Source organism: Octodon degus, unplaced genomic scaffold (genome assembly GCF_000260255.1).
Source record: "Octodon degus isolate 3935 unplaced genomic scaffold, OctDeg1.0 scaffold00198, whole genome shotgun sequence".
Lineage (NCBI taxonomy): Eukaryota > Metazoa > Chordata > Mammalia > Rodentia > Octodontidae > Octodon > Octodon degus.
In genome coordinates, this window is record NW_004524774.1 from 2,646,338 (window position 1) to 2,664,643 (window position 18,306).

An 18,306-nucleotide genomic window follows, 5' to 3' on the forward strand; every position below is an offset into this window, starting at 1 on the left:
GCCAAAGCCGACAGCCAAGCCCCTACTATTGTACTCTGACTCTGCACTCAGCACCAAAGATTCTTTTCTAAGCTGTTGTATTCACAAGACCCTAGCTTTAAGTAGTGCCAGGCTATAGCAGTGGACCTGCTTCTTTCTCAGCATTGCTGATACGTGAATTCATTGGTGAGCTTCTCTTTCATGTTGCTTTCCGAGTACTTGTGCATTCTAGTAAGCATCTTCTGAGCAATTCATGAATGCGGTTGCCTCCCTTCTAACAAAATGGGAAAAGTTTTTGCCATTTTCTGAAGCTGTTCTAGAAGTCCTTTTTCATGAATATCTTTAAGAGATATGATTAAAAATATGGTGAATGTGACTGGCAAGGATCATCCAACAGAAATGTGGGCTCCTGAAAATATTACAGTGTCCACTTATCTATCTTATTCACTGGCTCTGGTGCCACAGGAATTTGGGCTCTGCCTCAAAGTCACAATGGCTATGGAAGACAAACTTCTTGCATCAGTGGAGGATATTGAGAAAGCCATAGGAGCATAACTAAAGGCACAAGACAGTACTCTGAGAACTACCTCAGAAAGTGGCAAGATCAACGGGACAAGTGTGTTCAAAGCAAGGCAGAGTATTTTGAGGGGGGATTAATGAAAATGTGTCTCTGTATACACAGTTGATTTCAATCACACCTTTTCCTTCCCATTTGATGAATTCAATTACATCCATATCATGCATCTCCCAAATCACTTTTACTCTTTCCAGACTTCTCTTCTGACCTTCAGCCCTGTAATACTTCATGGCTTGCTGGCCAGCTTGTTTTAAAGTTATCACCAACTTGACAAATTCAAAACTGTGCTCATCTTTTTCTCCTTCAGTGCAACCCCTCCTCTTGTATATCTTGTCTTATTTGATACAACAACAATCTCCTAATCGTGTAGCTAGAAATTGTACAGAATGTTAGATTCCTTTGCTGTCCCTCCTGTCCAGTTAATACTTAACTTTTGTCATGTCCTCTTTTACATTCATGTACTGTATGACCTCCAAATTGGACTATTTTATAATGGCACTCCCTATGGAGCATCTAAATTTCAACAGCCTTGAAAGGGCATATGTGTTGAATCTGTGTTCTGCCTCTAGTCCCTTGCTCTTAATCACTATTTATCCACCTGTAGTCACATACATTTTTCCTCTACATCGTGGTGCTTCCTTTTCCTGTCATTTACTTTTTCTCCTCAGCCTTTGGTAGATAACAACATCACTGCTCCTGGAACGCATTCCCAGAGATGCCTCTCCCAGGCTTGGCTGAGCATTACTTTTCTTTGCTCCTGAAGAGTATGCCCCAATCATTGTACATTCTGTCATTATGTTGTTATTTTTTGCTACCCCTATTGGAGTGAGACTATCTTGAGGCTAAGCGCTAGGACTTTTCATGTGAATATTGGGGAATCTAATCATATCTATGTTGTCACTCTGAATCAAAGAGAACTCTACAGCAAGATATAAAGGAAGGCTTAACATATCTCCATCTAACTAATTTTCTAATGAAAATCCCCCACTTGCTACATAGAACCTGTTTCTGTATCCCTCTAACACTGTGCCAGGTACATAGTGTTCAAGAACTAGATCAAGCTTGCTTTTGAACAGAAGGAGCTATCCCAACTTCAGAACGGACTCTGATTATGACAACAGGCCGCTCCTCTTTACAGTGAATAGGCTACTCAGGAAAGCAAATTAAAGGTCATCAGCTTGCCTGGTAAATCTGTTGTCCCTGGAGGGGAAAAGGAGTGACCAGTTTTACTAGGTGCGTCATTCAAGCCAGGCTGGAATGTTTGGAAATAATCTCTTTCTACCCCAAGGGAAAAATCTGTCCAGACAACTGGAATCTTAAGTAGAGAAGTAATAGAAAGAAGTCTGGTAACATTTCTATACTCAACACATGACAATAAAAAAATAAATAAATTGTTATGAAAGATTTTCTTTGCTTCCCAAGGGTATAGAAACACTCCAGCACATGACGGTTTGTGAAATAAAGTCAGAAACTTGATAAATTCTGATTTCCTAGCTTGTCTTTTTTAAGTCTCTGTTTTCATAGTTTAATCTGCAAAGGACTTTTATAAATGTATGTTTACATCCTATCTCCCTGTCCCAAAACTAACTAACTACTCTTAGGTATTTGCTTTATATTATTTCAGGTTCACAAAAGGAATGTAAATGTAGGAGAACATAACTATTAAGAGCAAAAATACAAAATGATTGTCATTGTTTGAACTATTAGTATCATTTTAATATGTGATAGTGTCATTTTTTGACAATACTTTAACTTAAGGTTACAATAAAGGGTTTTTGGGTATGGAGAAATTCACCAACTTTAAAAAAAAGTGCAAAATTATGAGCTGATATGGCCACAGACTGAGAACTTTGACCTATCAATAATACTAAATCTTGGATACACATTTTAAGTAGAGACAGCTCTTCACTTGAGGTACATTAATTGTGTGTGTGTGTGTGTGTGTGTGTGTGTGTGTGTGTGCATGTGTGCATGTACAGTTCCCAACAATTAAAAGAGTAATATGAGTCAGCCAGGTAGTAAACTATCTCATTTAATCCTGTTCATACCCTAGTATAAGCACTATTACTTTCTCTATTTTGCAAGTGATAAAATTGTTTAGGAAGATTCATTTGGCAACTATATAAATAAGAGAGGAGAAGAATGTATTAGAAAAATGGTCTCCTTTAGTAAGTTCAGAGTCTACATATATCAGTTAGCTTTACTCCATTATAGTATAAATGATGTAAGGAAAAGTGTAATGTTTGGTACGAAGTCTCTCATCCCTACCTCCACACACCTGTACTATAAAGGACAAAATGACACATATGCATGCCTTGTTGAAAATGAGTGAGCACTATTTACAATCACAGGACAGAGTTTTTTATTTTTTGTGTTTTAATTTTGTGAACATTTTGTGGACAAAATGTTGCCAAAAATGATTTTATCACTGAAGTAAGGCTGTCTACAGATGATATGATGGAATATTTTCTTATCTTTTGAACTTCTACTCATCTTTTTGAAGGAAGTCAATCTTTTGAAGACAGCATCTTTAATACTTGAACTTTTGAAATTTAGACTCTAAGATATATGAAATATCTTTATACATGTTAACTGTATGAAGACAAATTTATTTATGCTATAAAACTACATTTTGTCATTGGGGAGCACTTTGTAGTCCTTACTTAAGCATGCTACACAAGTAGCACCTGATTTGTCATTTTTTTCCTGTATACTGTGATAAGTACAGTGATAATATAATTAACAGGGAACTAAATCAGAGATTAAAGAATCATATATTATTTTCTCTTTAAATTGAGAACAGTGTATGCTTTTGTAGTTGAAGAATGAGAATTTAACATCATATCTCTGTTTGTCACCCAATTTGGTAGATTGTTCATACTTAATGCCAAAAATTCAGGTACTAATGAAAGATATAAAGAGAAAAAATTATGATTCCACCAGTTTGTTCCAGGTACTCAGATGGCCAAGCTCAGGCATTTTGCCTAGGCCTTTCATTTTCTAGTGAGATGATGTATATTGTATAGCCCGCACATGCACAGTGAATATGTGAACAATTACAATAGCCTGTGTTATGTAACATTCCAGCAACTTGCTGGCTTTGTGAATACCTATATAAGATCGTGGAACTCTGCTGTATTGTTCTCCATTCTGCTGAGACAGAAAAGGCATGTGAGATATTACCACCGCTCGTTGTCTTTTCTTGAGAATGTACAAATCTTTTTTCTTTCTTTCTTTTTTTTCTGTCTCTTTTTTCAGACAGAGTCTTGGTGCTCTGTAATTTAGACTGGCTTTGAATTTACCATGTAGCCCAGGCTAGCCTCGAGTTCTCCTGCCTCAGCGCATCTAATACTTGGATTGCAGACATGCACCACCGCACTTATCTATACTGCCCAAATCTTGAGTGAACCTTCTCATCCTAGACTGGTGGCAGAACATTCAGATATGGCCACAGTTTCTATTAGAATATATTCTTTCAAACTTTAAAAAATGGAATGCTAGAAATTATCTTTTTCTCAAAATAAGAATATGACATATTTTTGTAACTTTTCTCTCACTTTATAACATGGTTCTCTGTCTAGTACAAATAGGTCTATATAATGATTCCTATTGACTGCATAATATTTCAGTTTCTGTAGGTTCTAACCTTCATCTATTCTCATCATGACATACAGGCTATCTATGATTTCACTGGTATATAGAATACTACAAAAAACATGGAAGGAACAGGCATATATAGAGAGATAGCGAGAGAGCTATAAAGAGAGATAGAGAGATATGGTAAGGACTAGCTATGTTTCAATAAACCTAAAAATCAAAAATGGTGTTTCGGGATTTATTATATAAGTTGCTAATAGGCAGTCATTTTTATTTACCTGTATGCTGGGCCTGGCACTCAGTTTGTGCATAGATTCCATTAAACATTAAAATTATGAAGTAACACTTATGAATACAAAATTGAAAAGCTGTGTTTTGACTATCTCTTAATTGCTCATATTAAAAACAACTGCTGACTTGATCCTATCTTAGGGGAGAGTTTATATTTTAAAACAGTGGCACTGGCAGGTGCTAAATTATCTGTAATATTAACTACACACATTGCTTTTGTCCATACAACTGGTTCAGTAATTAAGCACAGGCTAGCATGGGAACACTACTAATGGGAAACACCTGTTCATAGGTTCTTGTATTGGAAGCTGTGGGTTAAGTATCATCTACCCTCAAAATCATAAGCTCTGGAATGTTTCTAAGTTCTGGTCCTATGGGAGATGAAGACACTGTGCAGGGAAAAGGACTGCTATTTTTTCTCTACTACCAAAATCAGTACAGTACACTTCCTCCCAGTGTCCATGGCATACAAAAATGAGAAAGTTAGGCTGACTAATCTGAAATCTCCATCATCACCAAGAAATAGATAGCCCAGATCCAACAGATGGGTTGCATATGTTAAAAACAAAGAATAGATATGTAGTCTCAGAGTTATTCAGAAATAAAAGTGAATGACAGGTGAGGTCTGCATATCAGCAGCAGAACTCAGGTAGACATGAATAACTGCTACTGAAAATGACAGAGGATTGTCCATCATTTGATCAAAGTTAGAGAATGACTGATGACTGGTAGTTTTAGCCACAGAGATTCTATGCCATAAAAAGAGTAGAAAGCCATAGAGATGAAAGGCGGTAGTAATGAATTGACCCTGTAGCCCCAGTACCATTTAACAACTAGTTTATTCTGTAACAACTCAAAAGGCTACTCAGTCTTTTACCTTGCAAAGCACTCTTGGCCCAGGTCATTGTAATCTATGTCTTCATCAGCTCTTCTACTGTCACTCTTGAGAGTGCAACCCAATGTTCACCAACAGAACTTCATCAGATTATTTCAGAAAATCCTACTATTGCGAATTGTATTTAGAAAGCAAAATTGCTTTCTTCTTTCTTCTAAATGTATCAAGATCAGTTTTAAAAATAGAATAAAAATTAAAATTATCTCTTTATATACATTTATTGCTTGTCATGCTTTTATGCCCTCCCCTTAGGAAAACATTAATTTAACTGAATGGTCATCAATGGGGAATTAAAATCCACTTTTTATGCTAATCCAAAGCTAATATCTATCATTCTGGGTTTTTTAATAATGAAATCCCACCTCCTTTGGGGGCCTAATTGGAATGAAGTTTTCTCTCATCCCTAAGTCCTGGACTTAATGGTTATGAAATTTATCTACTCTGAACATCCAATGCTACAGTAAGCACATAGCTTTTGGTATGTTATAGCTTTTGGTATGTTTGTCCTTTCCACTCAATTTATAAGGAAAATGATATATTTTGTGTTATGGCACCCATCAGAAATAGTTTGTATGGTAAAAATTTATAGACGGATGAATGGATAGACAGAAGGAAATAATTCCTTGTGTTAATGGCAAAATATATCACCTGTGTAAGCAACATAGCTGAAGGTGAATTCAAGGATCCGTTCCTGTATCATTGCCAATGATTGAGTGATTACTTAATCAATAGTTTTTAGGCAATTGCTATGTGTTTACCAGGCCACCATGATAGACACCTTGAACAGTTCTGCCAAATTTGTGTGGCTTCTGCCAGTTTGCTTTACAATGTAAGTTTCACTTACATAATCTTGGGAGAATTTCCCTGCATTTTCTAATATTTATCATATTTTTATTTGTTTTCCATGTTTTCCAGATATGCAGATATCCTCATCATACTTTCAATCTTGTAGATAGTTTGTATTAGGACCCACTCAAATAGACTGATAAAGAAGCAAGTATAATACATGGCTAATGTACAAAGCCAAGGACATTTTGCTCATTGGCTTTGATACTGAGTCAAAATATAGTCAATAACAATTTCTGTGGCAGGTAAACTACGGAACAATAAACTGATTTTTTTCTGCTTTATGCTTTTCTAAAATCCTTTGAAATACTCAAATTTTCTATTATGTAAGTGATGCTCATTTAAAATCTTAGGAGGTTCATTGTATGCTATGAAAATTATATTTATGATAGGGAAAAGTAAATATTGCAGTTTTCATACATTTCTCATTTAATGTGGATTAAGATTTTAATGCCTTGAAGTAATATTATTAACTTTTATCAAGTGTTCAATCTCCCCAAAGTTAACTATAATCAAGTTTGATAATTTACGTACCTTCCATGTTATTACAAGACTTGATAGTTTGAAAAATTTGAGGTTCATAATAAAGATAGAAAGTAGAATTACTACCTGGCAGGGAGGATAAGAAGAAAGTGAAATATAGAAAAGTGATTTGAATCTCACTACTGCGTTTTTGTAAAACATAATTTGTTATTCTCTCAGTGCAGCCAAGTTTCATGGTGATAACAAGGTACTGAATTAATAAACCCAGTGAAACTATTGAGACTTTTCCTTTAATAACATAATGAATGTTAAGCATTAAGAAAGTGAAAGGCATTATTTGTATAGATGTTATTTCTTACAGGTACACATCCCTAAACCTGGGGAAAATATCAAGATCATCCTCTCAGCAATATCAATGTGAAAATAATTTCTGCATCTCAACTATAATACTATATTTTCCACACAAAAGCACATTGTTTCCTGGCACATATTTGCTTATTTTTCAATTGGAAAGGTATTTAGGGATTTATTTTGTTATCATTACATGGGCTTAGCGCCAATTACAGTTAATGAGAGTTGTGTATCTATAGTCACAGTAGCCTCTCAACTATTTGAACATTATTGCTTTCCATTACCATCATCATTAAAATAACTTTTCTCTTTTCTGCCAACCTGAGCTTCCACAGTAATATGTGTTTCTGTTTCTTTTGCATGGATTTATTAGCATGTAATGAAGGATATAGATTACACAGCATGGCCTATTTCTAGTTTTAAAATCATTACAATGTCATTGTGATAAAAATAGGGCTAGAACTATTTAATTGTTAAGTAGAGGTAATTGATTGGGTTTTAGACATACATTTTTGCACATCACCCTGTGTATGTAATTCCACTGGAATAAAACAGTTCAATATAGCTTAATACCTATGGTATCTAGTAAACACCCAAATTATTAAAAATATAAAACAGATAAAAAATAAGATTTATAAATTGGAAGCTCTAGACTCTCCCAATAACCAATAAAACTCTACATTTAATTCCAATTATTGAACTTTTGGACAAGGCAAAAGCAATGAGACTAAATATATTATAGAATGTCTAAGTATAGTCACAAGCATAGTTTAAAAGTATTAGTACACAACAATTAAGCAAGACAGACAAATCCATATATGGGCAATTGAGTGTAATTTAATAGAAATATTCTGCTACATATTTTGAATTTAATTGTACATACCTTAAAAGTGCCACTTCTATACTATATATATATATATATATATATATATATATATATATATGGAAGGAGTATGCAGTGTTGTGTTAGGTAAGCATATATACATATATATGTATATATGCAAGATATTATGAACAACTTAAATGTCAAGCAGCAGAGAAATGGCTAACTACATTGTAGTATGTGGTATACTATATTTGCACAACATAAAAAGAAGATCATGTGCCCTTTTAAAGTCAGGTTTTAAATATCATATTGTAGAAGTTTACTGGCATGGAAAATTTCTACAATAACATATTAAATGAAAAATGAAGATACCAAATTTTGTGCATACTTTGAGCTCAAAACATTTTTCTACACATAGCATTCTAGCAATAGTAAAGAGAGAGAATCTACTCAACTAGTGGAGAACATGTGCCTTACTGAGAGATTACTCCCAACTCTAATTTGGCGTCTACCTTCTAGCCATTTCTAGTGAATGAGAAATTGCATCCAACATACAATCCCTAAAATGTAAGTCAAACAGTTTTGGATGCAAAGGGGAGACAATCTAAGATGATTTCAGTATAATAAGCTAATATAAATAAGCTTTCAATACTCTTTATGATGCAAATATAAACTCAGTGGACATTTTGGGAAGCAACATGAAGTTTTCTTGGTTTTCATAGCCTAAAATGTGTTCACCTAGACTGTCATTTACTATTTGCTAGAAAAGAGTGCCTACCCGTTAATGATAATCTGCACACCAACACTTTTGAAAACCTTTGGCAAATGCAAAGTCCATTATGACATTACAGATGATTTCTTTTACTATGTTTTCTAGATAACTAATGTGAATTAAAAAGGGATATTCTGTAATACTATGTCTAGTACATACCAGGCATATACTTGTTTTAACGTTATCCTGATATGAGGAAGGAGTATGCAGTATTATGTTAGGTAAGCATTGATACATCCACATGTCCATGAAATACCCGGGGAAAAAATAGAACCTGAATAGACAGGTACACCTAACCTTGCCAGGAATTTGACTTATAAATGGTTTTTCTCATTTCCAAGTTGATTTCTTCAGGTAGTATGTAAGATATAGCCTCTGCCTTGGCATATACTCACTTTGTTAGAGGAGTAATTGCACACTCCCAGGTTATACACTGTGGGCTTGAGTCTCTTAAATTATCTCATTTTGTGTTGTTTGACTTTTTCCAAATTGTACTTATTCCTCAGTTATTTCACTTGGAAAAGATTTCAGTAGGAAAATTAGTGACATGCATCTGGGTATGTATCCAAGTCTTAGTGATATTTAGGTGGGTGTATCACAGATGATGTGCTTTTATACATAATTGCATAAATGATTTCATGAATGAAATCTAGAACAGTACAATAAGAGTCTTATTCTACTCACTTCAAAAGATGCCACTAGTTATTTAAAAAGTCCTTCATATCATCTCAGGTAAATACATATATTTCAAACTACTGAATTTTAGGAAATAAGGCCTCTATTTTTTTTAAATTCCAGTGCTATTAATAGTATTGAGAGAACAAGTCTAGTTAGCAGAGTGAATTGGGTTCAGATTGGGTCTTGTGAAGCTCTGAAATCCTATCAACTAGCCACCGACTTCCTCCACCTATTTCCAAACCAGAAATATCATCACTCTCACAATCACCGAGATTGCTCTGTTTTCACTGGCAGCAATAAGATCTTTTCTTTCTCATAACTGAGATGCCAGTTTATGAGGGATATTAATACATACTACTGTAAATAAAATTATTGTATTCAAGTAATTCAGTCACTGCTTTTTCAATCTGCAACTCGAAGAGAGGTATAAAGAGTTGTCAAACCTAGATTGCTATCCATTAGAATGTGAAGCCAGATAAAGGTGTGTATGTATGTGTGCGTGCATGCATGCACAATTTAGATTTTCTAATTCACTTATGGCTTGATCCACATAAGTCTGGAATATAAATACATATTTTATAATTAGTTGAATTTTAACATACAGAAAACTGGAAATAAATCAAGTGCTCAAGACTAACAATTGCTAGCATTGTTTATTTTTCCTTTTTATTTTTTTGCCTCTACTGTTTGTAATGACATTTTATTTTTCATAAACATTGTATGGGTTAAATTTTGAAAATGTAAGTCATAACCTTCATGCAATTACTTCACATAATAATCTCATTAATTTAGGGATGAATTGGGCACCCAGAAAGAAAGAGAATAGAAGAAAGACAAAGGAAAAGGAAGGAGAAAAGCTAACATAATTCTCTTTTGTGTATGCCAGAAGTCAGATTGGGGTCTCAATCCAGTGTTTATCCTGCCTTTTCAAACCTCAATGTCCTTTCCCAGTTTGCTCCATTTTGAAAGTTTTCTTTTTCCTAACATCTAACATAAGTTGTAAGTTGATGTGGTTCCTCACATCTCATCATTTAATGTTTGAGGCTGAGTTCGTAGAGGTAGTCTTTGATCTTTTTTATTCATTTATGTATGGGGTACAGGGTCTCACTACACAGCTCAGGCTGATAGTGATCCTCCTGTTTCAGCATCCCCAGTGCTGGGATGAGGGGCATGCACCACCATGCCCAGTTTCGGTGGCAGGCATGGCATGGCAAGCCTGGGTTTCAATGCCAGCATGGCATGTGGTACTGGGGATCAAACCTGGGTCCCCGTGCTTACCAAGCAGGTGCTTAGACCATTGAGCTATCTCTCCATTCCTATAGAAGCAGTCTTGGATGTAGGGGATAGTAAGTGGTGGTATGCGGTGGTGATAGCATTCCTGGACGGAAACACAGATGCCTGTTGACCTTACTATGTAAGACTACCAAGGCTTTATCATTTTTTCAACCTAGTACAATCCTGTAGGTATGCTGCTATCATTCTCATGTCTGATAGCATTTAACACTGAATGCTTAAATGCTAGTAATGCCACAAGAATAATATTTTAATTTTATTTAAAAATGTTGTCTAAGAAGTCCCAAGCCAATCTGTATGCAAACCAGAGACATCTAAGTAATAAGCCCCTTATCTAGGAGTGTTATCTTCACATTTTTAGCTGAATTGTGATCCATATCACAAACTAAATAATGGAATTTTTTAATAGTATCTTCAAAAGGATACCTAAATAATCCATCATCCAGATATATCACCAAGTAAAGAAAATGCCTCTTGCTTTTTTACCTCTCAGTGTTATTGCATTATGAAGTTCTGAGTATTTTGTGATCTTATTTCTGGTTGGTTTATGGTTCTTATAAGGTGTATTAATGAGGCCAAGGTCATGGGAGCCAGTAAGTTTTGCTTTGAGTATTGATCAAATACTTCCAGAAATTTGTCCTAAAATGCTAGCTTACTAGAAAAACACCAAGGCAAAATTTCTGTACTTCTGTCCATCATTCTCTTGTAACAGGCTGGATATGTTAGTTGGGCCTCATATTCTTAGGGAAAAAAATCCGTAACAACTTGGGAAGCCCCAACATCAACCTCTGTACAAAGCAGTCCTGACATTTAGGCATTAACTTTGCATTGCAATTCCCCATCATACCATTGATTTGCTGTGTAACCTTCATCACTAAAGCAGAGATAATAAGATAGAATGAAATGGATTTACCTCCCGGGGATGTTGTGTGAATTAGCAAATTAACGAGTGTAAAGTGTTAGCATTTATGTAAGTGCTGCTGGTTGTCATTATTTCTAGAGACCTAGTCCTATTCCAAATGGAGAATCTAAGTATATTATGTTTTTGTCAAAAAGGGATTTTTACCCATATCAATTGCATTTGAGATGAGCATAAAACAGAGGTGATAATAACATAGTAGTGATCATCACAATGCAGAGCTGTAAACCTTTTTCCTATTAAAGCTAAAACTATTTTCAGCAACTTTCAATGCTTTTAAACTTTACTTTCCAAGCTTTGTGCCAACAATTATCTGCATAGTGATTATTCTTCCTGTAATGTGTGGGGAGAATGGGACCCAAAATAGGTCCCATTCATTATTCATTCCCATTATGAACATATAAAGTATTGAATTTGTTTACATCATACAATCAGGTAAAGCCAGTAGCTGGTTTGATTGCCACCAATTGCAGTCATTGGAAAAAAATAAAAATTCTTCTGCTCTGCCCATGCTGGTGTCCTCTAGAGGTAGCCAGCATAAAAGTTCAAAGCTCACGTGGAATTGAAGTGTTTGCCAACAAAAGGAACTGTACATAGATCCTTTCCATTTTATGTCTTTACCAAGGAAATTTGTTGTCACCTGCTATTTCCAAGGGGACTCTGCTTGAGAGAATTCTTCCATTTCTTTGATAACTCTAACTTTGCTTACCAAGAAAAGTCATTTATTGCTGATTGTAGAACTCTTGAACTCAGCCTAGTAGCTGTAGTGTGAAATTCTCAGATGCGTGCTCCTTCTTCCTTATTTACATATTCATTTGAAGTGAATTTTAGGATTGTTTGAAAACCTCTCTAGACCTGACATGTAATAGCCAAGATCTAAGACTCACCATGTTTTTGCTTCTTTTTCTCTTTGTCTTACAGATAACAGACGAGTACCTTTAGAAAGGTCACGCTCACGCCACAATGGAGCTATCTCATCTAAGTGAATCCTAATGCCAAAGAATATGAAAACATTTAAACAAAATCATACACTTTTAGAAGAACAAAATATGCACTCAAGGGATGGAAATAAGTATATTTCTGCAAAGGTCAAGCTCAACTGGATGAAGTAATGTGCATTTGTAAAACTGTTGCAAGATTCCTCTCAAGATTATACTAATCAGGATATGGTTGTCAAGATTATAAAATGTTTGTTCCACTTTTGTGTAAAGAAGTGTATTATTTATTGTTGTGTGTGACCTGATTCTTAAGATGCAAGTGTAAGAAACTGAGTGGGTTCTAAGGCTTTCAAACATATAATCTGTAAAAATTTGATATCTTAAATTTCTAGGTCACTCCCATGAAAACAAAAAAGAAGATAAAGAGTAGACAGCAAGAATTATTCAGTATCTGCTTCCAAACGTTATTGTATATAAAAACAAAAGTGAAAGAAACATGTGCTTGTCAATGATATGGGAATGTGCTACTATTGCTTACATTGCAAGAGAAGCCATTTTGAAAATTTTCTTAAGTACTATTCCACTCCAGTCCAGATATATAGAGTTTTATCTCGAGTGAAAGCTGATAGATTTATCTGCTTTGGCTGATGTTACACTTATCATTAGTCCAGCATTTCAGAATGATATTGCAGACACTTCTCATTGCTAAAAATAAACCAAAGTTTAGCAGAATCAGTTAGGGAAAATGACTTAAAATTTATTTAAAGAGATATTTTCTAATTATGCATAGATATCTACTTTATACAAATACTTTATATGGCTATTTTTGAGAAAAAAATCCCACATTTTAATGCATATGCTAAGAATGGACCTGAGCACTCTATTATCTTTACATCACTTTCAAAGGCAAATACTATTTCCTATTCTGTGATTTATTTCTTCTCTGTGTTGCTTCTTTCTTCCTTGACCCTCTTGAAGGCAGGGACTAGAGTTCTACAAGACCCAAAAGAGCTTTTTTTCTGCAGGAGGCAGCAGAAAACTGTTGAAAAGGTCAATTTTTTATGTCCCTTCTTACTCCCTTTTCCAATTGCAGTTTGGTGTTCTAAAGAAGAAAAGGAAATCATATATAGATCCCAGCAACGAAGTGAGCTTCTTAATCATCATCATACTTACTTCTACATTAACACATTTAAATGATGCTTACCAAATCTAGGAAGAAAAATAAGCTATTTATATTTTTCTTAAATAGATGAGAGAGTAAAAGTTATACTTAACTTGTCTATTACTTTAAAATATGCATTGAAATAATTGGTATAACTTCTCTGGAGTGCAATTTCAAGACTAATTCATGCAGATGATTGTGATTACTATAAAATATTTCTTATATGTACATTTCTTAGGTATAAAGCATATTCCACTCCTCCAAAGCATGTTATTCAGAGCAAAGCATTCAGAGCATAGACACACAGGATTGGCTTGGTACGTCGTCTTATTGAATAAAGTAAATAAGGGTTAGCTAGTTCACAGATTCCTTTATATAGATGTACACTAATTTCAACAGCTACCTTTTTTCCCAGTGAATTATTACTTGGTTATTACATTTCAAATGTTCTGAGGATGCTACAGTAGAGAAATTTTAAAAAGTAACAACATGTGAAATTTCTATTTTTCCTATCTTAAAACATGTACATGTGCACACAAACATATTTAAGAACATATCCATTTCACATACTTTTTAGGAACAATGAGAAAAATGTAGGTCCTACTAATTTGTGCAAATAACTACTGTGTATGTTTTTGACTTCATAGTCTTTTCTAAATTTTCATGTTATATCTTTTTGATAGCTTTTCAGTCTGTAGGAAAATGGCTATGAAATATAAATCCTCACTGAAATTTGGGGCATTTTCCATGCCATATTACTAAGCTGGTCAAGGTACAAAAACTGATGTGTATCACCTTTTCTATATGTGAACTTGCCTTGTTTTCTAGTTTGCAAGCAAGAATGTATGAAAAACTACATTGCTACATTATATATTTGTTTTTAAAATAATCTCACATGCCTTTCACACATATTAGAAACCCTTCCGTAATCCAATAATTAAGTTAAAGGATTTATGTATCAGATTTATGATGGTGCTGTTCTAGCTACTTGGAAGTTTTGTTTTATATAGAAATGCATGACCAAAAAGGGTACATAGTGACATATTTAGTACAGAATGAAATTATACTAAACTCTTGTTTATTACTGCCACACATAAGCAGTACCATTTTTGCAGATTTTCTTTGAAATGTTAAAAAAACACAAAGCCTTTAAAACTTTAACTAGTTGCATTGATTTCATTTGGCTGCTATAATGACCTAAGCTTGGTGGCTTAATGCAACTGCAAATCTCTCACAGTTCTGGAGGTCAGCAGCTTGAAATCTAGGTTCCACCAGGCAGGGCCCACTTCAGATGCTCTAGTGGACAATCATTCCTCGCCTCTTCTAGCTTCTGGTGGCTGTTATTCCTTAGCTTCTGTCCACATTTCTCTGTGCTAATCTTCACAACACCTTATGTTTTGAGTACCTAATCTCTCTCTGCCTCTCATATAAGAATACTTATGTTGACATTGAGGGACCACCCAATTAATCTCATCTCACAATCTTAAACTTCGTTAGTTCTGTAAGACTCTTTCACAATACAGTAATATTTACAGCTTCAATGGATTGTGTTGTTGACAAACCTCTGACCCTGCCCCTAAGTTTCAGTCTCTCCCATGTGTGAACACAATCACCCCATCTTAATATTTCTAAGCTTCAACCTACTACAACATCAACTCTTTTTGCTTTATTTTTTGAGAAAGGATCTTGCTGTGTAGTCAGGGCTGGCCTTAAAATCACAGTGATCCTCCTACCTCAGCCTTTTGAGTATTGGAGTTAGACATGACCATCACATCTGCCACATCAACACTTAAATCTAATATCCAAATTTTATCCAAATATCATTTGGAAATTCTCAAATCCCATCACCTAAGTTAAGCATGAGTAAAATTCTGGCTATGAACCATCCTAGGGCAATATTCCTTTCCATGTGTGAACAAGTATAGTAAAGCAAATTTTTTTTTCTACAAGCAATAGTGAAATTGGCATGGAATAACTAGAGAAATTTCTATTCCAAAAGGAAGAGAGTGGAAACCAGAAAGAAGTCACATGTCCCACTCATTTTCAAGAAACAGCCAAACAAATGCTCCTTAGGTTTCAGGGCCTGGCTATAGTCTGCTGTGTTTTGGGGGTCCCATCTTCTGGGTCTGTGTAGCTCTTCTCTCTTGGATCATGGATTGGGCCCGTGCCTCTATACTTGTGGCACATACTTCCTCTGCTCTCATGCTGAAGTATTTGTCTTTGTACCTATACCTGCGGCCTTGGAGTGATCCTTCTTTTGCAGCCTAGTTGTTTTATCAATGTATTTTCTGCCTATAGAATTGCAGTGGTCTTACAGTCTGCTTCTGTTTTGTCTGCTTTCTGTGTTTTTCAGGACATGCTGGAGGTGTTTCTGCTGGTATAACCTCAGAAACCTCATGAGCCTCCCATGTAAGTCATGTTGATTTCACACAGTTAGAAACAAAGATCCTTACACATCTGTCCAGGATAAGCTCACCTCTGTCCGTGGTTTCTGCTGAGATGGTTAAGTGAATCCATGAGTCATTGCCTAATCTCTTTAGCACTAGCCAAACATTACCCAGCCACGGGGTAGGCCTTATCTCCAGAGCAATTTCCTAACAGTGAACATCCTTATCTTACTGTCTATTACACTCTGGATAGACTCAGATTTTCCCAAATCATCAAGTATTCATTCTTTTTTTACTTAATAATTCATTCTTCAGTTTATCTCTCTCCTCTCTATTTTACAATAGCAAGAAGTAACCAGACAATTCCTCCAACACTTTGCTTGCAAATCTCCTTAATTAAGTATTCAAGTTCCTCGTTTATAAGCTGTGTTTTTCACACAAAACTATAGGGGTCAATTCAGATAAGCTTTTTGCCACTGTATAACAAGGATTGCCTTTTTGCAGTTTCCAATAAAATTTTCTGTATTTCCTTCCAAGACCTCATCAGAAATGTCTTTACATTCATATTTCTATCAAAAGCCTTGTTGAAGACATTCATGATTTTTTCTGTTGAGTGCATCAAAATTCTTCCAGCCTCCATCCTTCATCAAATCCATTGCCACATTGTCATTTTAGGGACTTATTATAGCAATATCCCACTTCCCAGTACCAAAATCTGTATCAGGTTCCTATGGCTACTGTAACAAATTATCCCAGACGTAGTGGTTTAAAATAATATATTTATATCTCTATATCTACTCTTTATTCTCTTACTGGTTTGGATTCCAGAAATCCAAAGTCAAGTTTGTGCCATGGTTATATTTCTGGCTGCTCTAGGAGAAAAATCCATGCCTTCTATCTCCTCTTGTTCGTGGCTGTCATTGTTCCTTGGCTTCTGGCTGTATCTCTGCATGCTTCACTTCATCTCTTCTGTGTATCTAGCTTACCTCCACCTCTGTCTTATAAGGACACTCATGATGGCATTTAGGGCTCACAGACATGGCCTGTCCAGACTCTGTGAAAATCTCCTCACTTGGTGATCCTTAGTTTAATTACATCTTCAAGGACCCCTTAATCCAAATAAGATAATTTCACAAGTTAGAATATGAGCATATCTTTTATCGGTGGGTCACCATCCATCCACTACACTAGTTATATCACACAAATGTACTTAACACTTTTTAAAATGCATCCTTGGTGCTCAAGCCAGATTTAAGTTTGTCTCTAAGGCTGTTATCTATACAGGTTACTGCATGCTTTGTTTTAAATGGATGAAAAAACTCTTCTAAATTTTGATCGATACTTTTGCCACTACGGTGAGTTAGCCTGAAAAAATCAGTGATATCAACTCTGTGCTGTAGTGTATCTTTTCTGCCCTTTCTATGGTTTATCTGACCAAATGTCTTCTGTGATTTACAATGTAGGCGCAAAACTACCTCTGATACAGAAAAGTTCTTACAAGCTTATTTAGATATTGTGAATCCCTCAGCTGAAGGGAGAAGTGCAAGCAAAGACTTCATTGAATGGGTATTGAGGGAGATTGTGTCCATACCAAGCCACTTTGCAGAAGTATTTCAGAAGCAGTAAACATTTAAATTTACGTTCTCGTTTTGCCTGGGAAAAAACACTTGTCTCTAAGCAGGACCAAGAATGACTTGCAACCTATATGTAATGCCTATTTACTTATTCAATAAAGTTAAGATACACATTGACTGTTGTGCTGCCTATGAAAATTCCATTTAAGGATGAATGAAAGCCACAAACTGAAGTGTGAAGACAATGTGAGACTAGAAGCTTCAACTAAACAGAAGTGCAGGCGGAGATCATAGGGTCATGTTAAAGGATTGATGTTCTTGTGGGAATCTTAGGGTTTTCTTTGGTATTCCTTAGCACAGTTTGTCAGAGTAGTAGGGAGACATTTGTACAACTAAAGGGTCTAGAAAAGTCAGAGAGTGATTTACATTCTCCCGAGAAACTGGTTCTACAGCAAGGGATTTTTCCTCTTAACTATAAGAACTAAAACAATGTGTTGCTAATGCTGAAAGGTAAAGGCATCTGGAATAATTAAAAAAGGATTGAGGATCGTTGTGCTCTTGAGAGCTCTCAAAATAATACCTCATCATGAGTTGGCTGAACAGAATTTGAAGGCCTGGGCAGTTGAATAACCACATCTATAAAAGATGTGATCTGAAACAGGTCAAATCTCTTGTTTTCTTTGGAATTGTTTACCCCAGTAATCAAGTACATTGCTTTTCCTGCTTTGCCCCAGAACA

General features: G+C 35.3%; 1 protein-coding gene across 4 annotated transcripts in view; it reads left to right on the forward strand.

Annotated features, from left to right (window-relative positions):
- Diaph2 (diaphanous related formin 2) overlaps window positions 1-17,728 on the forward strand; it is an 890,957-nt gene extending 873,229 nt beyond the window's left edge. For all 4 annotated transcript variants that reach the window (XM_023704632.1, XM_023704633.1, XM_004644436.2 and 1 more), the window contains one exon: window positions 12,429-17,728. In XM_023704632.1, coding sequence (XP_023560400.1) covers window positions 12,429-12,493 — 65 coding nt within the window. In that variant the 3' untranslated portion in view covers window positions 12,494-17,728. The remainder of the gene's footprint in view (window positions 1-12,428) is intronic.
- The last annotated feature ends 578 nt before the right edge of the window (window positions 17,729-18,306 follow it).